This window comes from Trachypithecus francoisi, unplaced genomic scaffold (assembly GCF_009764315.1).
Source record: "Trachypithecus francoisi isolate TF-2019V2 unplaced genomic scaffold, Tfra_2.0 Lachesis_group5, whole genome shotgun sequence".
Classification (NCBI taxonomy): Eukaryota; Metazoa; Chordata; class Mammalia; order Primates; family Cercopithecidae; genus Trachypithecus; species Trachypithecus francoisi.
This window is the reverse complement of record NW_022681470.1, coordinates 64,847,729-64,872,069: the sequence shown is the minus strand read 5'-3', so window position 1 is coordinate 64,872,069 and position 24,341 is coordinate 64,847,729. Positions and strand designations below refer to the sequence as shown.

At 37.2% G+C, this 24,341-nt stretch overlaps 1 protein-coding gene across 3 annotated transcripts in view; it reads right to left on the bottom strand.

Annotated features, from left to right (window-relative positions):
* LOC117075393 (complement receptor type 1) overlaps nt 1-24,341 on the bottom strand; it is a 221,972-nt gene that overhangs the window by 149,435 nt on the left and 48,196 nt on the right. For all 3 annotated transcript variants that reach the window (XM_033197702.1, XM_033197703.1, XM_033197705.1), the window contains exons 19-23: nt 7,605-7,690; nt 4,961-5,359; nt 2,831-3,007; nt 2,642-2,744; nt 172-257 (exon numbers count right to left, since the gene is read on the bottom strand). In XM_033197702.1, the coding sequence (XP_033053593.1) occupies nt 172-257; nt 2,642-2,744; nt 2,831-3,007; nt 4,961-5,359; nt 7,605-7,690 (851 nt within the window). The remainder of the gene's footprint in view (nt 1-171; nt 258-2,641; nt 2,745-2,830; nt 3,008-4,960; nt 5,360-7,604; nt 7,691-24,341) is intronic.

Sequence of the window (24,341 nt, the reverse complement as noted above, 5' to 3'; positions counted from 1 at the left end):
AAACACATGTCAGAGAAGACCTACAAGACCCTTCTTGAAATTCTTCCAACAAAGAAGTATTTTTATCCGTAATTTAGTTAGGATCCAGACAACAGGTGATTCCATGCAGTAAACACACTGGAAAATAAACATAAGGAGAGTTATCCAAACTACATAGTTCTTTCTACTCACGTTCACACACTGGAACACTGCTATTCCAAAGGGCTTTCATTCCAGCCAAGACACAATGACTAGCAGACCTGCCTTTTAATCGGAACCTAAAGAAAAAAAAAGTGGTAACAAATGTGTGAGCAATTCTCATCTCTCCCTTGATTTCTTTACTAACAGATGCTCAGCTTCCTCACTGCCATTTTCCTCCTTGACTATCATTTGGTTCTTAGGTTCAGGCCCACCTAAAAGTCTTAGTTCACTGGGGATCTGAATTCTTCAGTAGCTGGCAGAAACTCAAAGGCCAATTTATTCTAAAGAACTATGGTACCCTGTGACTGGCAAAGCAGTTGGAGCTGATGTGCATAATTGCCATATAAACTTCATAGCCCAGCATCACCTACAGAAGGCATGAACACAGAACCAGACTTCTCCATGGGCACAAGAGCCATAACCTTCAGGTGTCATCTTTCACTGATGGCTCTCTGACATCCCACTTATTCTCATTAGTGGGTCATGAGGCAGAACAACTCTCGATTTGGTAAGCAAAGCCAGGAACATTTAGAAAGAGAATGTGGGCACTGTTCTTCTTGCCACTACAATTGTAACGGGCCAGAGGAGGCTCAAAGAAGCATGCTGAACCACGTGCTCTAAGAAATAAAGAAGGGTGGGGGTAAGAGTCTTTGCTGCTCCGAAATGCCCAACTGATTATTAAATCCTGCTTCCCTTCTGAAATCTGAAATCATTCTGAAATTAGACATCATTATTGGATGATGGACTTTGTAAATGCCAAAGATTCCTTGGAAATCATTAAAAATAACTGCTTAATTGCCCAATCTAGTTATCCCTCCAGACTCATAGTGCACGCCACCAAGAGTAATGGAAACACATAAACAACTAATAATACCACTTGAAACTGATAGAAGCAGAAGGCAGACAAATCCTAGGCAGATGGGGCGGATCCCGATGAAACCCGACCTTCAAGTTGAAGACAATTTAAAGCCTCGCTACAAGTTCCAGGTAAATCCATGCACTGGCTTGAAAACCTCTCTTCCTGTTTGGTGTGCTTTCCTCTGATTGCTCCTCACTCTTCATCTATTTTACATATACCTGCGCTTCCCTAATTGGTTTTTTACACTGCTGTGGCCACCTTTGAGTGGTGTCTTTGTTTTAGTCTTTTTTGCATACTCACAAACCAATCAGCACAGGCTCCCCATTCTGAGTCCATAAAAGCCCCAGAACTAGCCACACTGAGAGAGAGAGAGAGAGAGAGAGAGAGAGAGAGACCCCCTGACTTCATCTGGGGGACCACCCTCGTGTCTCCTCTCCGCTAAGATCGTCGCTCAGTAAAACTCTTCTCTGCCCTCCTCACCCTTCCATTAATAGCATAACCTTATATTTCTTGGATGTGGGACAAGAACTCAGGACCCACCAAATACAGGTACAAAGAAGCCTGTAACACTGTGGCCCTCCGCCCTCTGCTGTGGGAGGGCAGCTGCACCACGTGACAGGAAGCAGCAGTGGGTCAAGCCAGCCCCTGAGATGCAGGCCTGAGCGGGGCTACAGGATTGACAGAGCTGTTAAACACACCGCCATCTGTTGGGCTGCAGGCATTATCAAATGCTACGAGTTATTAGCATGCTGTAACACCCCCTCTGGGCTTCAGGGTCGTGGGCACCCCTGTTTGGGCACCACGACATTCCCTTCAGTGCGACATGCCCGGTCCAGCTGCAAGCACTGCTCAGAGCCCATTCCTGTGCAGGTGCTTGGAGTGGCCAGCTGGACCCCACACTCGCTCACTCACACACCCCCTCCCACCAGGGGCTAAGTGTGCAGTCGTGGGGGCCCCGGGGTCTGAGTCAGAGCACCAATCAGGGGCTGCCTGGTGGGCCGAGTAGATGTGGTGTTTCCTGCGGTGAGCCCGGGCCCACACAAGGCCTGGGAAGGGGCATTGCTGGCCGGAAGTCATTGGCTGGCAAAGTGGTTGAGAAGAATCCTGCATTAAAAGAATTACACCGGCCATTCCTGACCTGAAGATATATTATTGGGTGAAAACACACTTACCCATGTACTGTTACAGATTCTGCTGTTGGTTGGTTTTAAGTTTCCTAAGATGACCTTTGCCTTCCTTATCATGGGACAAACAATTTTTGCCTTATTCCTCATTTTTCTTCTAGCACAGCTTTTATAAAATTATGTTCTTTTGCCTCCAAATAAATACATACCCATCACTTCAAGTTCCAACTGTGTATTCAAGATCAGTGACTGTATTTATGCTTGTACCTGACATTGAGCTGTATGTGCCATTTTTTCATTGTCTTCTGAAAGTGGTGCCACTTAGTCCCTACCCTTATTTCAAAACTACCCTTCCATAAATTCATTTCTCTGGGTACTTCTTATCTACTAGGTCAGCTCCTGTTTTGGATTAACCCCTGATCTCAAAAGAGTCATTCTCTACACTTAGTCCTTGATCTCAACCCTGGGTCACACTCACCCTTCATCGCAAACAAAGGACACCTTTGCCCCAGGCTGGAGATTGAGTGGAAACAGCACACGGCCATGAGGGAGTTGGCCCAGGAAGTCATCACAGGATTTCACTAGAAGAAAAATAAAACAACAGGAGTAAGAAGACCTCCATGTGAGGGGGAAACAGAGCAATCTGGAAGCCAGAGAGTCAAGGCACCTGTACATGTGGGGGCTTCAGGGCTCCAGTCTCCCTGGGGCGTGCAATGCAGAGACGCAGCCCCTCTGAGGTCATAGCCGGGCTCACAGCTGTAGAACACTTCCTGCCCAGGTGAAAAGTTGTCCTGATGACTTGGAGTATGCTCACCATGCAGGATTTCTGGAGGTGGCTGACACACTGTGGAAAGGACAGTTCCAGAGCACTTGTTAATTATGGGGGAATTTCCTTTGCTACATCTTATGCTTGCCAGAGAGCTTAAAAATCGTCATTGCAGAGTGCAGCTATTAAAAGAGAAGATTGGTAGTTCAGTAGCCGCACGTCACTAACAAGGAAACCAAGGATACCAAGCAGAACTGTGACTAGAATCAAAGTCTCTCCAACAGCTTGTCTGTGTGTTTTTCTACTGAAACATGTTCCGAAGACTACAAGGCAGCATATTCCTCTTGCTTTCAACTACTGGTTATGGAGCATAGAGTCGTGAGTGTTGGTGGCTTGGCCACTCTTCCATTTCCTACAGAGGCAGTCCCTCAAGCTCATGCGTAAGGCAACAGCAAGGGGTACTGTTGCCAAGGTCTCATCTAACAGATACCTTCACCTAGTCTTCATTTTCCTCACTCCCTGTCCCTCTTTCAGTCAGCACAAGGCTGAACTGTTAGCTTCCTTTCTGTCCCTGTGACCAATTCTAATTCTTCCCACTCCATGTTAAGCCAGTCATTTCAGCTAAGAAAAGAGGAGGCATCAAGAACAAAGTCACGGGGGCAGGGGGTGAGGGTAGGGAGGGGAGGTGGGGACAGTTAATGGGTACAAAAAAAAAAGAAAGAAGGAATACGACGTAGTATTTGATAGCGTGACAGGGTGACTATAGTTAATAATAACTTAATTGTAGATTTAAAAATGAAAGAGTGTAATTGGATTTTTTGTAACACAAAGGATAAATGCTTAAGGGTATGGATACCTCATTCTCCATGATTATTTTACATTGCATGCCTGTATCAAAACATTTCATGTACCCCATAAATATATACACCTACTATGTACTCACAAAAATTAAAGATTAATAAATTAAAAATAAACAGAAAGAACAACCCCCCCCCAAAGAAAAAAAAAGCTACAGACATTTTAGTGATAGAATCTATTGCTTAGACCATGTTTTAACCGAAATATTGGCTGCCTCCATGCACAGGACAATTGGTGTGTTCTCAGGGCATCAAAATGCAGGCATGGTGGCTCAGGCCTGAAATCCCAGTACTTTGGGAGGCTGAGGCAGGAGGGTTGTTTGAAGACAGGGGCTCAAGATCAGCCTGGGCAACATAGCAAGACTGTCTCTAAAAATAAATAAAAATTAGCCAGATGTGGTAGTGTGTACCTGGAGTTCCAGCTACCTGTGAGACTGAGGCAGGGGTCTTACTTGAGCCCAGGAGTTAGAGGCTTCAGTGAACTATGATTGTACAACTGTACTCCAGCCTGGGCAACAGAGTGAGACCCTGTCTCAAACAAACAAACAAAACAATCAAACTTCCAAGAATGAATTTGAGCCTCAATCTGAACCATATATAATTATATATCAAGTATATATGTGTATATATATATTTGTTTGGATTTGAGCCAAACACTTTTTCTGAGCTTCAGTCTTTTCAGTTATAATGTGAAAGAGTTGAAGTCCAAGGCCTTTCTGATTTGATGCTCTCATTTTGGTCCTCATGGCTCACTTGCCTACTGCCCCACTCCAGGGATAGAGATATGATCATCACTATTACTCATTATTGTTCATTAGACATTCCACTGTACATGATCATTAGGCTCTGGAGTCAGAGCCTTGGAAAAGTTCTTTAATATCACTAAGACTCAGTTCTCTCAAAGTAAAATGGAGATACCAATAGTAGCTACCTCATATATTCGCTGTAAATGGTAAATTTAAAAATGCATATAAAATGTGTCTACTATAGATGAGAGAATAAGCCATTACTTTGAGACAAGTATTAACACAGATAACAGACAGTGAAGCTACTATAATGCTTAAAGTGTTTATGCCAGTTTCATACTCCTTACACACTTCTTCCTTAATTTCAGCAACTCCTGTCATCTATGTGTACCCTCACACCCAGCAAAGTATTGATGACTCACACTCACCCCTGGAGCAGTGTGGCAGCTTGGGCCCCCATCTGTCGTTGGTCTGGCACTGCACAGTGTGGGACCCTACCATGACAAAGCCAGGCTGACATCTAAATCTCACGATCTCATTGAGGGAAAAGAAACTCCTATTTCCTGGTACTCTAATTCCGTTTTCAACTTCTGGAGCTGTGCATTTATTAGTAGAAATACATTGAGGCGGAGGGCTGCTCCAAACACCAACTTGATCATCTTTGCTGGTGCAATATATTGACCGTTCTCCCACGAGCTCAAACAGCTGTTCTCCATCTGGTCCAGTGTGGCACTGGTAAGTTACCACTGTTCCACTGTGAAAAGATATTCTGTTGTTGCTGTAGAAGTCTCCATTGGATATGGTTGGAGGTGGCTTACAAGATATGACTGAGAGAAGGAAGAGTGTGGTAAAACAGCTTATTTTTTAATAATGAATTATTTTACTATGAATTTAAATACCGAATGCAAATAATCCAATAATTTTCTAAATGGAATTACCATACTGTTATTTTCTTAAAATATTTGCTAATAATCAGACATTTTTACCTAGTTGAAATTTAGGTGTGTATGATACAGGTTCTGCTCATAGTAAGTATTTCACAAAAAACCATGTATTTTTTGGTTTACATATTTATAATTTTAAGTGGATAATACATGTGATTTTATCACAGATTGTTAAGGTACTTATCTACTACTGGACATTTTCTCCTATAGGTTATTAAAGTAACCTCTTTGCAGGTTAAATATACCACTTCTGGCATTATTTATCAAGAAAAAGAGAGAAAAAGAAACACAAAAGATAAGGCATGAAAAATGAAATAATGGCAGATTTAGGGGCAATAAAATGATAAATGAACACTGTGTTCTGTCATAAGATAATATTATTCACATATTGGCTAAGTGACTACACATACATATGCACATAACTAGTGTTGACTCAATTAAATGATTACTGACCTATAAATGTAGAAGTGTAAAATTTTTTTTTAGCAGAATGATTACATACTTTATTGAATATACAAACTTTGGAATATAACGCTCCCATTAAAAACCATTTTTCAAAGAATATTTAATGTCATGGAAAGATTTTTTTTTGGTTCCTTTCTTTTTTTATGTTTTCAAGGTTTTATTATTATTACACTTTAAGTTCTAGGGTACATGTGCACAATGTGCAGGTTCATTACATATGTATATATGTGCCATGTTGGTGTGCTACACCCGTTAACGCATCATTTACATTAGGTATATCTCCTAATGCTATTCCTTCCCCCTCCCCCCAGTAAATATTTTTTTATAAAAGATAACCCCCTACAAAAGGTGCCATGCCTAGAAAACTTCGTATAGTAAACTGATAATTCTTTGATAATTTGAATTATTTCATAGAATTGCAAGTTCTTGGCAGGTATGGGAGGCACCTTGTATATATTCTCATTCATTTAATCTTTAAAAGTCAGTGTTAAATTAGGGGGTAGGAATATTAGTGAATATGGAAATTTAAAAAATATGGACAAAAAGAAGAAAATGAAAGTGGTTCAAAGATAACTATTTGTAGCAATTTAATTATATCCTCTTAGATACTTATGTGGATACATGCATATGGATGGATGGATGTGTTTTCTATACTACCGTATTTGGTGGCTGAATAATAATCAGTCATGTAGCTTCACAGATATACTCTTCCCACTTGGATGAGGCATCTCAACCTTTAATTCCTCATGGTGCACTTTTTTACATTTCTTAAAAACTTATAGCCATTGAAATACACCTTATTTTTTCTACTAGCTATTTTCAAACCATGCTGAACATTTAGGTTGTTTAACATTTTCCACTATCCCAAATGTTATTGCATTGAGTATCTCTGGACCAAAATTATGGGACTATTTCATGATTATTTTCTTGGGCTAAATTCTGGGAAACGGAATTGTGTGTCAGAGGGTGTTTACTTTCAGGCTTTTGTTTATATTGGCCATTAACTTTCTGGAAGTCTGTGCCTACTTTTGCTGCCATCAATTCTGTGTGTGATGCTGATTTCTTCACAGCTATAACATGTTGCCAATTTGCAATCATTCTTTCATGTTTTTAAAGTTTTGGAGATTCATTAAAAAATATCTTATGGGAAAAATGGAGGGTCAGCTAATCAAGAACAAATTCAACTAAAGACATGAGCCTAAAAGAATTGAAGGAGGATTGGAACTCAAAATGACCAGAGGATTAGGGAAATTGCTAAGAACTGTAAGAAGAGTTCTTTTTATTATTTGGATTAGAATAACAAGAAAGTGAGTAGCCTACTTTGTGGAATTGTAACCTGATAGATAGTAAGAGTTGGCAAAGACAGATCTAATTTTGTCTAACGCCTTTAAAATGTACTCATTAAGGACAACACTCTCTATACTGGAAAGGTTTACTATTGTAATAGGAAAGTAGAGCTATTTTGCTTGGGTTCAAGCCCACAGTTTCAGATAAATCACCTTTTAAGATAAAGAAAAGCCAGGAAGACCATGAAGCATCTGACTCCTATTTTCAACTATCTGAGAGACTACTTCGTGCAAGAAGGATTCGATTTATTCTTCATACTCCAGGGGCAAGTCAGGATCATATAGAGGAATTTGTGGAGAAAAGTATTTCAACTTACTCTCACAAATAGGTGCCTCCTTATCCCACATGACATTATTGCCTGAGACGAGACAAGTAGTAGACGGGGAACCAATGAGTCGAAACCTAAAGCAAAGGATAAAAAATGATTGTACTCTACACATATTTCCCATTTAACTCACCATTTAGAAAATAATAGCAGGTAGACACTAGACATTACAGGACAGATTACACCATGGCAGACCTCGGAAGGAAGAAACCCCATCTCCATCTGCAAATTAGTCCTTTCTTTTTAAGGACAAGCTTACATTTTGACCTCTCCAATTCATTTTTATTCCTAATCACTCACAACTGAATGAGATATTTCCCTTTTTCTTCGTGGGACATTTTTGTATTTAAGTCTTTCGGAAACCTTGCAGTTATTTTATCCATGTGTACTTCCAGCAAAGAAACGACAAGCTCTTGGATTAAGTAGGGAAAATGTCTTACTGAAATACATAACACTACAGCACCTAGCTTAGAGACTTTCAAGCTTTGGGTGTTCAGGTAGTCTCTTGCATAAAGGAAAGAACAATGGGTTTACTCAGAAGAGTCAGTAAACGAGAGCCAGAGGAGACAGCTAAACACCCCTACACTTGAAATGTAAAAGGCAGGGATACTCACCCACTTTGCCATAAACCGTCTAGAGTAGGCCACAAAATGTGGAACATTTTGTCTTTTAAAAAATTTATTAGGTATCCATAATATTACTCTGAACAATGCCACAAAGAATCCTGAACAAAGCTATTTATGCGTTCTGGTGTACAGCAGGGCTAAACTTGAGCAAGTAAAAATTAAAGGGTAAAATGGAATGCCATATAACGATGAGGCAGTAACCGCAAGAGTTAAGAACTTTTCCTCTTGATTATGCAAGAAATATGATCAGGGCAGTAACCATTTGTAGCAAAGACTATGGTGCCATCCCCAGTATCCACTTTCCTCTCCTTCATTAGTAATGGAACCCTCTACTTTTAACTGGGCCATTGGCCACCTGCAATAAAGGTTTCACTTCTCATCTTTCCTTACAGCTAGGCACAGCCATGTTACTAACTTCTGGCCAGAGGATGTAAGTGGGGTGTCTTGTGCAACTTCTGGAAAGTGTCTTTAAAGGAATTGGCCTTCCCTTCTTCCCTGTGTCCTCTATACTGGCTGGAGTTTGGACCACGAGATAAGATGGAGTCTCATTTTGAGGAGGTCAGAGTAGCAAAATGGAAGGAACCCAGCTTTCTGTGGATTATGGAGTCATCGTATAAACACTGGACTGCCTGCTTTCATGATTTTTAACCTGAGAGAGAAGTAAACTACTATCGATGTTTGAGATCCTGTTATTTTATTTCTTCTGTCTTTTACAGCTGGAAATCCTAACTGATATACCAGCTCTTCCCAAAACAGTGACAGAAAGTTAAAGAGAATCGTGTGACTATGGCAATGGTAGTCAATGTTTTTGTAGACACAGTGAGTCTCTTTTACATTTTAGGTAGTGATTGAATTTTACTTGCTAGCCTGTTTAGTATAGGCTGTGGGGTAAAATCTTTTCAAGTGTGCCAAGAAAAAAAATCTTAAAAATTGCTGCAAATAAACAAGTTGAGAACCACTGGAGTATGGAAAGAACAGGATAATCCCGTTATTACCTGTGTTTTCCTCTGCCTATCTCCTATCATACATTTAAAAGTTGTCTAAGAGCACAGGATCATGGGTGTCCTCTGACTTTTGGCCTCCTAGAGGTTGTTTTGGATGTGCTTGCTAAACTAGAGCTTAATGTGACCAAGCTAGAACATTGGAGCCAAAATGTGAAGCAGGTTCCAGCCTACATATGGCTGCAAAAACACAGTGAATATACTTTTTTAAATTTGATGTTATTTTTATGAACAAATAATAATTGCATATATTTATAGGGTAAAATGTGGTGTTTTGATATATGTTTCTGTTGCAAATGATTAAATTCAGCTAATTAACGTGTCCATCACCTCACACATACTTGTTTGTGTCTGTGTGTGTGTGTGTGTGTGTGTGGTGAGAATATTTAAAATCTACTCTTTTAGTAATTTTTTTTCTTTTCTTTCTTTTATTTTTGATAGGGTCTGGCTCTGTCACCCAGGCTGGAGTGCAGTGATGTGATCTTGGCTCACTGCAATCTCTGCCTCCCGGGTGCAAACCATTCTCCCACCTTAGCCTCCCAGTAGCTGGGACTACAGGTATGCGCTGTCACACCCGGCTAATTTTTGTTTTTTTTGGTAGAGACAGGGTTTTGCCATTTTGCCCAGGCTAATTTCTAACTTCTAGGCTTAAGCAATTCGGATGCCTCCACCTCCCAAAGTGCTACAGGCATGAGACACTGTGCCTGGCCAGCAATTTTGAAATACACATTATTATTAACTATAGTCATCATACTGTGGAATAGATCTCTGAAACTTACTCCTTCTGGCTAACTGAAACCCTGTGCCCTTTGACCAAATCTCAGCTCCCTACCTCTTCGTGCTTGGTAACCACCTTTCTACTCTCTACTTCTGTGAGTTCAACTGTTTTAGATTTCACATGTAAGTAAGATCATGTGATATTAGTTCTTCTGTGCCTAGCTTATTTTGGAAGGTATTTTATGGCACAAAAACAGAAGGGATGTTAAAATGCATTTAAAATGCAAAATAATTGAAATGATGCAGGAATAGAGACACAGATCCCTAGAGCAAAATGGGGGAAAGCCCAAGAAATAGATACAAGATTTTGTAAGAAATTTGCAGTGATAAAGATGGAATTTCAAGACACAGAAAACTGAATTATTCATTCATAGGGCAAATACCTGAAAAGCTAAGCTAAATCTCTGCCTCATGACATTCATCACGCAAAATCCATGTGTATCAAAGATTAAATGTCAAAAATAAAACAATAAAAGAACTAGGTGATTTAGGCAAATGCTACTATGAACAAGATTGATAAAACTGAATAATTACAAATAAACCTTTCTACATACAAATCCGAAGACAAACCACAGAGGAAAAATAATAAAAACAACTCTTATACATCAATTATAAAAAGGTAAACAACCAAGTAGAAAAATGATAAAGAATTATGAACAAATAGTTTACAAAGGAAAAATGGAAAAGTCAAGTGAACATATGAAAAGTTTAGCTTCACTTATAACATGATAAATACACTTTAAAATGCAAATAAAATGCCATTTTTGCCTATTAGATTGGCAAATTGACAAAACCTAGTAGCAATATAAACTCAAAGAAAGAGTCACTGTTGTGACTCACTCTGTAGGTCGTGGTCAAAGTTCAGTGGAGGGCACTTTGGCAATATGTACTGAAAGACTTAAAACCGTGCGTAGCCTTTTACCCAAATCTGCAAATCTTGTTTCTTGTGTGGATGTGAAGATCTGAATCCTTAAGCTGTCTTTGAAGTCAGTGAAATCCTCCTCTCATTTCTTTTCATGTGTACAGGATCGTGCATTGTAGTGTTTTTGCTAATAGTTGAAATGCAAAACCACTTTAATTCCAGACATTAAGGACTTTGTTAGGTAGGTTATGGACTATCCAAGTAATAACCAATATACAACCACTAAAAATGGTGTTGTAGAGTAATATATAATAATTAGAATAATTATACAATATAGTTCATAAGTATTAAAGAGGGCTATAAAACCATGTACAATGTGAGTCGTTTGGTTTAAAATATATCTATATGTAAAGATTTAAAGCTGTTAAAATTGTATTCATCCTTTCAGGAAAAGAACTGCATTTGTTTGAGAAACTACTTGAAGAAAAAGTGGGGACTACATGCAGACAGAACAATTCTGTTAATACAGAAGTAAGGTATTTTTTATTCCAGATAGGGAGTCCTAGGGAAAGAACCTCGGCTTCAATAGAAGAATTTTACAGACATGAGACATCAGGTCAGGAAAAATTACAACATAATGACACTACAACATATTTGTGCCTTAAAATACCTTCCAAAATAAGCTAGGCACAGAACTAATGCCACATGATCTTTCTTACATGTGAAATCTAAAACAGTTGAACTCATAGAAGTAGAGAGTAGAAAGGTGGTTACCAGGCACTGAGAGGTGGGTATCGAACCCACCTCTGGTCTGGTGTCAAACACCCTTCTTGTTATTATCTCAGAATATTCTTTTGGTGGGTCTCATGACATTTACAGACATCTTGTCAAATTAAAAAAAGAATGTCATTGGAACTGATAGGAATTACATTCAATTTGCATACTAATTCAGGGATAATTAACATCACCACAACATTAAATCTTTTAAATAAAATGTTATATCCTCCATTTCTTCAAGTATTTTTTTATGTCCCCCTCTTTTAAATCTTCTGCTTATAAGTCCTATATATTTCTTGTTAAATTTCCTTCTGGATGATTTTGTTTCTGTTGTGAATGGTATTTTTCCTCCTTATATTCTATTTGGTTGTTACCTATATAAAGGAAGTAATTAATTTATAAGTATTTATTTTTTGCTAGATATCTCACTACTATTTCCAATTAGTTCTAATAATCTCTCAAACAATTCCTTCGGGTTTTCAGGTAAACAACCAACAGTTAATAATAAATTTGCCTTCTCTCTCTCTCTAGCTATATCCATATGTTTATCTCTCTAAATACAGGGGGCTGTCATTTTACTGGTTTGAATTTCCACAACTACTTTGAATAATAGGAAGGGTGCCAAGTGCTCTTTTCCCTTGACCTTTAATTACATTCAAGCATGCTTTTAGATTTTAACCATTCATTATGTTTTTGGCATTAGAGAGTATATTTATATGACATTTAAGAAAAGTTATACTCTTTAATATTGTACGTTTGTGGATTTCCTAATTTGGAACCATTTCTGGAATAACCCTACTTGTTCACCTTGCATAATTCTTTTAATATTGTTTTTATTTAATATTCAAATTAAGATGTTTAGCATTTATATTAGCAAATAAGCCAGAGATATATTTTATTTTAATTTCATTTGTAATCTTTGGCAAACTTTAATATGACTATAATTTTATTTCTGTGTTCCATATCAGTTTAAATAATATCAATACTTGGATTATGTATTTGTTGAAGTTTAAAAAGAGTTACAAAACTGGCCCATTGTCTTTTTTTGAAGGTGCTTCTTTGTGGTGGTTTTAAATATGTACACAAATTATTTTATACATGTCCCTTCAAGTGATGGAGCCCATTTCCTCTCTTTTTGAATGTGGGCTGTGCTTCGTGACTTGATTCGAATGAATAGAATAAAGTGGAAAAGATAGTGTGCAACTTCAGAGGCGAATCACAAAAAGCACTGCAATATTTTCCTCTCTTTTTGAGATGCTCATTCTGGGAGAGGCCAGTTGTCCTTTGGAGATGCCCATGTAGTGAGGAACTGAAGTGCCCTGCAGTCCAAGCCAAGAACAAAAGATGCCACCAAGAGATTAAAAAGACAACCCACAGAATGATAGAAAATATGTGAAAATCCTATCTGATAAGGGTTTAATACTTAGAACATATAAAGGACTCCTGTAACTCAATAACAGTGAAACAAACAACCCAATTAGGAAGTGGGCAAAGGATGAGAATAGACATTTTTCCAAAAAAGGCATACAAATGGCCAATAAACACACGAAAAGATGCTCCACATCATTAGTCATTAGGGAAATGCAAATCAAACTGACTTCAGTCCCTTTTAAGGTGGTATAATAATAATTTTTTTTAAAAAACAGAAAATAACAAGTGTTGGTGAGGATGTAGAGCAATTGGAACATTTGTGCATTGCTAATGGGGATGTAAAATGGTACAGCAGCTACGGAAAATAGTCTGGCAATTCTCCAAAAAGTTAAACAGAATTACCATATCCCCCAGCAATTCCACTTCTGGGTATATACCTAAAAGAATTGAAAATAGGGACTCAAACAGATATGAGTTTATCAGCAATTCTGCCTATTTTAAAGTACACCTGGTAAATTGCATTTTTCTTCTGACATGGTACATTTCATGGATATTTTAAATTTTATTAGAATAGAGAAGATATAGTATTTTTATCAAGTATTAAATCTCTTCAATATCAACAGGGTTATGTTTTCTTTCTCATTCACATGTATTTGTAGAATTGTTATTTTGTGAAATTACAATTGACCCAGTCTGTTTGTTTTATAATTGGTCACTTTAAAGAATCTGCTTTTAGATTTCCTTATCATTTCTATGATTTCTTTTTTCCTTATTCATTACTTTATTAGTTCCTTAGTCCAGCAGCCTTTTACATGTTTTTAATAATTTAAAAATTGTTAAGCAAAATGTTTTGTTCATTTATTAGAATTTTTTTCCTGTCAAATAACAAAAAGGATTGAAAAATTCCTCTGAGGACAGTTTTGGCATCAGCACCCCAGAAATTTTTATGAGTAATATATGTTTCAGCATTCCTAATGAAGAAGCTAAATAATGTAAGGCTTGCCATTCTAGGCTGTTGAAGCTGACTGGCAATATTCTAATTCTAACTTCAACTTGCCATATGAATTTCGACAAATTAGTTAACCTGTCTGTCTCAGTTTTCTCTTCTATACAATGAGGAATATGCATGATATCCACTTCAAAGGGTATTTTAAAGACTAGGTAAATCAATTCATGTAAAGGACTTAGAAGAATGCTTGAGGCACATGCACTCGGTAATCATTAGCGATTGTTATTCTCCAGGTAATCTGCAATGGCTGTTTTTAAATTTCTCTTTGATCAAGATCTAAGGTACTCTGTTTTCTAAAACTTTGAATTTTTAATGTATTATTTTCTCATTAATTCCTAGTTTTTGGTGTATTGTGATGAGAAAATATAGCCATTTTGATATCTTTTATGTGCAAATTTATTGAGGTATACGCTGTGGAGTTTTATCAACTTTTATAAATGGTTTTTATAACTGTGATAAAGGTTTCAAAGTTGAACACACAAGAATCAAAGCAGCTTATTCCTCAGCGTGTGATTTTTTGTACACTTATTTGCCCAATCTGAAGTTTTCAACTATTATTATTTTGCTGATTTGTCTTTTTATTTATTTTAGAAAATCCTCTGACTGGGCATAATGACAAGAATTGAAGAAAAATAATGTTCTCAATGCCTTCATCTAACCAGAGATTCTCACCCTATGGCTTACAGGCCAAATATATTCTATAGCCCTTATTTGTAAATGAAGCTTTATCAAAATACAATCACACATTCATTTGTCTAGGGCTATTTTTCCACTACAATGGCAGAACTGAGTAATTGCAATAGATATGGCATGGTCTGCAAAATTGAAAATTTTACTATCTGGCTCTTGACAAAAAATGTTGCCATCTCTTGCTCAAAACAATCTATGTTTCATTTGTCCAGATTAACATCTACTCCTTAGCTATATGCTTAAGTTGCACTTATTTTCAGAAATTTAATAACATAATTTTATAGCCTATATATTCACTTATAATACCATGTATATTTTGTCACTCCCACCTCCATCTCAGGTGGTTCTGATTTTTCCAAACCCAATCAAACACACATATGTATATAGGATATCTGCTCCAAATTTGTCATTATTTTTCCAAATTGAGAACAAACTCTGTATGCTTCTCGGCAAATTATTTTTTTCTATTAACATCACAACATGGTCACCCACTCAAATCCTAAACAGAGATCTAATTAAGTCTTCTTGATTGCTGCAAAATAGTTCATAGTAGGTGTCTTATGATTTATTCAATCTACTGCTAATAGAAGGATGTCAGGATTGTTTGCTCTTTTTGCTTATATAAACAATATTGCAATAAAGAACCTATTGTAATTAATGCTCCTTTTCCTAGGAGTGGGATTAGTAGCTAAGAAGATATCTATGCTTTCCTCATTTGTGGATAGTGTAAGTTTTTTTTTTTGAAAGCTGCAGCAATTCACATTCCAACTAGCCACTATGAGAGGGCTCCTTTTCCTCAAATTCCTATTTACCTCTACTTCCCTCTTTTAAACTTTTATTAATGTGACCGTGAAAACATGAGATACTGTTGCTTTAATTTGCATTTCCCCAAACCATAGTGAAGTTGAGCTTTTTTGCTTAAATATTTATTTTAGCCATTTATTTAGGCCATTTTTATGTTTCCTTTTGTGAGTTGACTGTGCATATTCTTTACTCATTTTTATATTGGGTTGTCTATTGCTTATCTATTGTTGTGTGCTCTTAACTTTCAGTTTTACCTAATACAAATTTCCCTGCAGTCCATTTTCTGTTAACATATGGCATATTTTTGCACACTAGAATTTTAATTCTCCCATATGTCACTGTGTTGATACATAGATCTAATGGCCAAAGATCTAATGGCCAGTCTGGTTGGGAAGGTGACCATCCTCTTTCTCCCTGAGTGCTCCTTTCCTAGCCAGCCAGACGATCTAAGTTAACCCTGGCTAACTCCAGGATGCTGTGTGTTTGGTCAGAGAAGACCTCCTTTCCAGTGGTGGGAGACAGTTCTTTAGCTAAGAGTACATGTGTTACAGAGCTCTGCCTTTGAAACAGCTGAATGAGCTCTTCTATATATCAGTATTTGTTTGATGTATTTCAATATGTTAGTTAGCGCTCTCTTGTTCAAAATTTCTTGTCTTCAGGTCAGGCTTGGTGGCTCCCGCCTGTAATCCCAGCACTTTGGGAGGCCGAGGCAGGTGGATCACGAGGTCAAGAGATCGAGACCATCCTGGCCAACATGGTGAAACCCCGTCTCTACTACAAATACAAAAAATAGCTTGGCACAGTGGCACACACCTGTAGTCCCAACTACTCAGCAGGCTGAGGCAAGATAATAGCTTGAACCCTGGAGGCGGAGGTTGCCGTGAACCGAGATGGCGCCACTGCACTCCAGCCTGGTGACAGAGCAAGACTCCATCTCAAAAAAAAAAAAAAGTTCTTGTCTTTATTGTGCACTGGACCAAGTATCAATATCTTAAACAAAAATTTTAAATCATATTTGATGTTTTAATTTAAATTCTTACTTTTCTTATACTGTTTCTGTTTTTTTCTGTCTTAATATCGCATAATATATTTTAAATTTTTTTGTCTTTCTTATTGTTGTAAAAGAGATAGAACATAAAATTTGCCATTAAAACCATTTTAAGGGTATGATTCGTGGCATCAATGACATTCACAACGTTATACAACCATTATCACTGCTTAGTTCCATAAATTTTCACCATCCCAATGAGAAACTGGATGTATTGAGCAGTAACTCCTTATTCTCCCCTTCTGCTGGTTATCTCTAATCTATTTTTGATCCAATAAATTTTCTTATTTTCAGCACTTCATAAAAGGGGAATACAGTATTTATCCTTTTGTATCTGGCTTATTTCACTTAGCATAATGTTTTTAAAGTTTATGCATCTTGTAGCATGTATCAGAACTCTATTCTTTGTATAGCTGAAGAATATTCCATGGAATATATAAGCTCCATTTTGTTTATCCATTCATCTGCTCATCGATTACTTGGGTCGTTTCTACCTTTTGGCTGTTCTGAACAAAGCTGCTATGGACATTGGTATTTGAGCATCTGCTTCAGTCCTTGTTTTCAATTTCTTTAGATATATGTCTAGGAGTAGAATTGATGGTCATATGGTAATTCTATGTTTAACTTTTTGAGGAATCACAAAACTGTTTTCCACAGTGCTGCACCATTTTACATTTCCACCAGCAATGTATAAGGGTTCTAATTGCTCCACATCCTCGCCAATACCTTTTATTTCCTGTTTTTCTAAAAAAAATTATAACCATCCTAATAGGTACAAAGTCAGGTTGATTTGTACTTCCCTAATGACTAATGATGTTGAACATCTTTTTATGTGTTTGTTGGCATTTGTACATTTCCCTTGGAGACATGTCTATCACATCATTTGCTCATTTTCAATTACCGAGTTTTCAGTGCACAGGTCTTCTGCCTCCTTGATTAAATTTATTCCTAAGTATTTTATTCTTTTTGATGCTACTGTAAATAGGATTTTGACCATATTTAGAAGGCTTTGTCTTTCTAAAGGAGGAATTTGAATCATTCACATTTACTATTATAACTGATGAGTTTGATCTTACTTATAGTGTTCTTTCATTTTTATTTATTTAACAATTCTATGGGCTGGAACTTAGCACTGTACAAAACAAACTCCATTCTTGCTCTGCTAAATGGAGTTTTTTTTGTAATATATAATATTATATTTTGTAATATAAAATATTGTTATATTTAAATATTGTATATCATGTAAATAAAATTTATATCAATATTTTTATTGATATAAAATAATAGATTTTATCACTACAGCTAGGAAGTTAGGAATGAAGTAAGAAAAACTATGATAAATTTATACTATGTAGAGGGGGATACATATTCTTGACATAAAAATAAAGAGAAAATGGTACTTTACACCAGTATACAATCAAAATGTTAAAAATCAGATTTATATAATTATTTATATCAAATTTATTATTTTTATAATATAGATGAATTTTATGTTATATATATTATATATATATTTATAAAACCTTCCCCCTGTGCTTTGTACCATACTTGCAATAGCCTTTTCCTATCTTTGCTTGAAGGCTTTCTCAAACTTTTTTGGTCTCAAGAATTCTTTGCACTCTTAAACATTTTTATTATTGTTATTACTATTAATATTATTATTTTTTGAGACAGAGTTTCACTCTTGTTGCCCAGGCTGGAGTGCAGTGGCACAGTCTCGGCTTACCACAACCTCTGCCTCCCAGGTTCAAGCGATTCTCCTGCCTCGGTCTCCCAAGTAGCTGGAATTACAGGCATGCACCACCACGCCTGGCTAATTTTGTATTTTTTAGTAGAGACGGGGTTTCTCCATGTTGGCCAGGCTGGTCTCGAACTCCTGACCTCAGGTGATCCGCCCACCTCGGCCTCCCAAAGTGCTGGGATTACAGGCGTGAGCCACCGCGCCTGGCCACTTTAAAAATGGTTAAGGACCTCAAAGTGGTTTTAACAATGGAGCATATATCTGTTAATATTTATTATATTAGAAAAACTGAGGCATTAAAACACATTTTTTAATTCACTTCAACATAATACTGCTGGTTTCCCAAAACAGACAGAAAGCTTGCTAGCTCTTGTTTCTCTAACCCCTCTTTTGTTTTATGGACCAAGTGGTTTCACCCTTCTGATTGTCTTTTAAAATTTGATTTTTAACATATATATTTCGATTTTATATTGGTGTGAAGTATCATTTTCTCTTTATTTTTTATGTCAAGAATATGTGTCCCCCACATATTATAAGTTTATGATGGTTTTCCTTACTTCATCTCTAACTTCCTAAAGTAATAAAATCTATTTTTATAACAAGTTTCTTCTTTTCATATTACACGAATTATCTTTCAAGAATTAGCCCTGCTTTGATATTTTGTTTTATTTCTATATTAAACAAAACAGTTTTAGTGACCCCATTTAACTGGTTTTGTGCCTCATTAATATTTCTTTGATACAACACCATTTGGAATTTTGATTTCTTCTTCAAAAATAAGACTCCCTGTAGTCCCAGCTACACGCGAGCCTGAGGCAGGAGAATGGCGTAAACCTGGGAGGCGGAGCTTGCAGTGAGCTGAGATCCGGCCACTGCACTCCAGCCCGGCCACAGAGCAAGACTCCAAAGACTCCGTCTCAAAAAAAAAAAAAAAAAAAAAAAAAAAGACTCCCACAGCTTTGTGGGAGTTTCTCGTTTTGTAGGCAGTGTATCTAATTGGTATATGTTTGGGGTTCCTGCTTATTTAAGATGATGCATCTGTGCCTTGCAGATGAATGGCAGCTTGGCTGAGTACAGAAATTTTATTGTACAATATTTCCTCTCAAACACTAACTTCTACTACTTAGTGTTACAGAACAGAAGCTTGGTGTTAATATGAATTTCTTGTTTTCTGTTTATATCTGGAGAGTGGCAGTATTTTGTTTTTATATCTGGATGGCATAATTTTCTCCGTGTAGGGCTAGGGCCCATTATTGTTAATCTTGATTTGTTTAGTAAGCCTTCAAGGATCAATTTAGTATTTTTCTTTATAGTCTGAGAAATTATCTTCCATTATGTGCTAATTAATGCTTCTACTCATTCTGCTTTCTTTTATTTTTTTTTTCTGGAATTTCTGTATTATATCCCTGTGTGTTTGTGTGTATATGTGTGTCATTTCAAGTCTGGTCCTTGATGAATTCTGGAGAATTCAATCTTGTCTTCATGATCCCTTTGGTGTTTTTTTTTCTGGGGGTAGAGGGCAGGCTCCAATCCACCAGTCACCACTCTTTTTCAGACGCCCATGTTTTTCATTCACATCTCAACTTTTCTGATATCAGATAATTTAATCTTATAAATGCCTCTTATAGTTTCATCAATTCTATGTTACAAACACATATGAGAGATTTCTAAAGATTGTCCCCTGTTTATTGGAGTAAACTGTTGTGCAGATGAATATTTCTCAGATCTCTTAGGTTGATTTCTTTTATTTTCAATTGCTTTATCTTGCCTTAGATATGGTGATATTTTGTTTTGCTTACATAGGGAAATCTATGTTCATTCACAATGGGAGGTGAGAAGAGGTTAGTCAAGGGGTTGTGTGAAAAGCAGTTTAAATCATCCAAGCTCAGTCAGTCAGAAAGGATGAATACTGACTCACTCTAGTGATAGAATAGAATGAGGCTGATGACAAGGGGCACTCAGTTATTGCAGTAAAATTTAATGTGTATCATATTTTTCCTCTCTGAATTTATCATAGCAACCAAAAATGAGTACATAGTCTTTATTATTATTATTATACTTTAAATTCTGGGATACATGTGCAGGACGTGCAGATGTGTTACATAGATATACACATGCCATGGTGGTTTGCTGCACCCATCAACCCATCATCTACATTAGTTATTTCTCCTAATGCTATCCCTCCCCTAGACTCCTACCCCCTGACAGGCTCCAGGGTGTGATGTTCCCCTCCCTGAGCCCATGTGTTCTCATTGTTCAGCTCCCACTTATGAATGAGAACATGCGGTGCTTGGTTTTCTGTTCCTGTTTTAGTTTGCTGAGAATGATGGTTTCCAGCTTCATAAACGTCCCTGCAAAGGACATGAACTCATCCTTTTTTATGGCTGCATAGTATTCCATGGTGTACATGTGCCACATTTTCTTTATCCAGTCTATCACTGATGGGCATTTGGGTTGGTTCCAAGTCTTTGCCATTGTGAATAGTGCTGCAATAAACATACGTGAGCATGTGTCTTTATAGAAGGATGATTTACAATCCTTTGGGTATATACTCAGTAATGGGATTGCTGGGTCAAATGATATTTCTGGTCCTAGATCCTTAAGGAATCACCACACTCATCCACAATGGCTGAACGAATTTACACTCCCACCAACTGTGTAAAAGCATTTCTATTTCTCCACATCCTCTCCAGCATCTGTTGTTTCCTGACTTTTTAATGATCGCCACTCTAACTGGCGTGAGATGGTATTTCAATGTAGTTTTGATTTGCATTTCTCTAATAACCAGTGATGATGAGCTTTTTTTCATGTTTGTTGGCTGCATAAATGTCTTCTTTTGAGAAGTGTTTGTTCATATCCTTTGCTCACGTTTTGTGGGGTTGTTTTTTCTTGTAAATTTGTTTAAGTTCTTTGTAGATTCTGAATATTAGTCCTTTGTCAGATGGATGGATTGCAAAAATTTTCTCCCATCTTGTAGGTTGCCTGTTCACTCTGATGATAGTTTCTTTTGCTGTGCAGAAGCTCTTTAGTTTAATTGGATCCCATTTGTCAATTGTGGCTTTTGTTGCCATTGCTTTTGGTGTTTTAGTCATGAAGTCTTTGCCCATGCCTATGTCCTGAATGGTATTGCCTAGGTTTTCTTCTAGGGTTTGTATGGTTTTAGATCTAACATTTAAGTCTTTAATCTATCTTGAGTTAATTTTTGTATAAGGTGTAAAGGAAGGGGTCCAACTTCAGTTTTCTGCATATGGCTAGCCAGTTTTCCCAATACTATTTATTAAATAGGGAATCCTTTCCCCATTGCTTGTTTTTGTCAGGTTTGTCAAAGACTAGATGATTGTAGATGTGTGGTTGTATTGTAGATGTTATTTCTGAGGCCTTTGTTCTGTTCCACTAGTCTATATATCTGTATTGGTACCAGTATGATGCTGTTTTGGTTACTGTAGCCTTGTAGTATAGTTTGAAGTCAGGTAGCATGATGCCTCCAACTTTGCTCTTTTTGCTTAGGATTGTCTTGGCTATGTGGGCTCTTTCTTGGTTCCCTATGAACTTTAAACTCGTTTTTTTGTTTGTTTGTTTGTTTGTTTTTCTAATTCTGTGAGGAAAGCCATTGGTAGTTTGATGGGGGTAGCATTTAATTTATAAATTACCTTGGGCAGTATGGCCATTTTCACGATATTGGTTCTTTCTATCCATGATCATGAAGTGTTTTTCATTTGTTTGTGTCCTCTCTTACTTCCTTGAGCAGTGGTTTGTAGCTCTCCTTGAAGACGTCCTTCACATCCCTTGTAAGTTGTATTCCAAGGTATTTTACTCTCTGCAGGAATTGTGAGTCAGAGTTCACTCATGATTTGGCTCTCTGTTTGTCTATTATTGGTGTATAGGAATGCTTGCAATTTTTGCATTGATTTTGTATTCTGAGACTACTGAGGTTGCTTATCAGATTAAGGAGATTTTAGGCTGAGACAATGGGGTTTTCTAAATATATAATCGTGTCATATACAAACAGAGACAATTGACTTCCTCTCTTCCTATTTGAATACCCTTTATTTCTTTCTCTCACCTGATTGCCCTGGCCAGAACTTCTAATACTATGTTGAATAGGAGTGGTGTGAGAGGGCATCTTTGTCTTGTGCTGGTTTTCAAAGGGCATGCTTCCAGCTTTTGACCATTCAGTATGATATTGGTGTGGGTTTGTTATAAATAGCTCTTATTATTTTGAGACACATTCCATCAACACCTAGTTTATTGAGAGTTTTTAACATGAAGGGCTGTTGAATTTTATTGAAGCCCTTCTCTGCATCTATTGAGATGATCATGTGGTTTTTATCATTGGTTCTGTTTATGTGCTGGATTATGTTTATTGATTTGCATATGTTGAACCAGCCTTGCATTCCAGGGATGAAGCCAACTTGATCATGGTGGATAAGCTTTTTGATGTGCTGCTGGATTCAGTTTGCCAGTATTTTATTGAGGATTTTTTGCATCAATGTTCATCAGGGATACTGGCCAGAAATTTTCCTTTTTTGTTGTGTCTCTGCCACATTTTGGTATCAGGACGATGCTGGCCTCATAAAATGAGTTAGGGAGGAGTCCCTCTTTTTCTATTGTTTGGAATAGCTTAGAAGGAAGGTACCAGCTCCTCTTTGTACCTCTGGTAGAATTTGACTGTGAATCCGTCTCTTCCAGGGCTTTTTTTGGTTGGTAGGCTATTAATTACTGCCTCAATTTCAGAACTTGTTTTTGGCCTATTTAGGGATTCGACTTCTTCCTGTTTTAGTTTTGGGAGGGTGTATGTGTCCAGGAATTTATCCATTTCTTCTAGATTTTCTAGTTTATTTGCACAGAGGTGTTTATAGTATCCTCTGATGGTAGTTTATATTTCTGTAAGATCAGTGGTGATATCCCCTTTATAATTTTTTATTGTGTCTATTTGATTCTTCTCTCTTTTCTTCTTTATTAGTCTGGCTAGTGGTCTACTTTGTTAATCTTTTCAAAAAACCAGCTCCTGGATTCATTGATTTTTTGAAGTTTTTTTCGTGTCTCTATCTTCCTCAGTTCTGCTCTCATCTTAGTTATTTCTTGTCTTTTGCTAGCTTTTGAATTTGTTTGCTCTTGCTTCTCTAGTTCTTTAATTGTGATGTTAGGGTGTCGATTTTAGATCTTTTCTGCTTTCTCCTGTGGGCATTTAGTGCTATAAATTTCCTTGTACACACTGCTTTAGCTGTGTCCCAGGGATTCTGGTGCAGTGTGTCTTTGTTCTCATCAGTTTCAAAGAACTTACTTATTTCTGCCTTAATTTCATTATTTAGCCAGTAGTCATTCAGAGAAGGTTGTTCAGTTTCCATGTAGTTGTGTGGTTTTGAGTGAGTTTCTTAATCCTGAGATCTAATTTGATTGCACTGTGGTCTGAAAGACTGTTTGTTATGATTTCCATTCTTTTGCATTTTGAGGGTGCTTTACTTCCGATTACGTGATCGATTTTAGAATAAGTGCTATGTGGTGCTGAGAAGAATGTATATTCTGCTGATTTGGGTGGAGAGTTCTATAGATGTCTATCAGGTCTGCTTGGTCTAGAGGTGAGTTCAAGTCCTGAATATCCTTGTTAATCTTCTGTCTCATTGATCTGTCTAATATTGACAGTGGGGTGTTAAAGTCTCCCACTATTATTGTGTGGGAATCTAAGTCTCTTTGTAGGTCTTTAAGAACTTGCTTTATGAATCTGGGAGCTCCTGTATTGGGTGCATATATATTTAGGATAGTTAGCTCTTCTTGTTGCATTGATCCCTTTACCATTATGTAATGCCCTTGTCTCTTTTGATCTTTGTTGGTGTAAAGTATGTTTTATCAGAGTCTAGGATTGTAACCCCTGCTTTTATTTGCTTTCCATTTGCTTGGTAAATATTCCTCCATCCCTTTACTTTGTGCCTATGTGTGTCTTTGCACATGAGATAGGTCTCCTGAATACAGCACACCAATGGGTCCTGACTCTATCCAATTTGCCCGTCAGTGTCTTTTAATT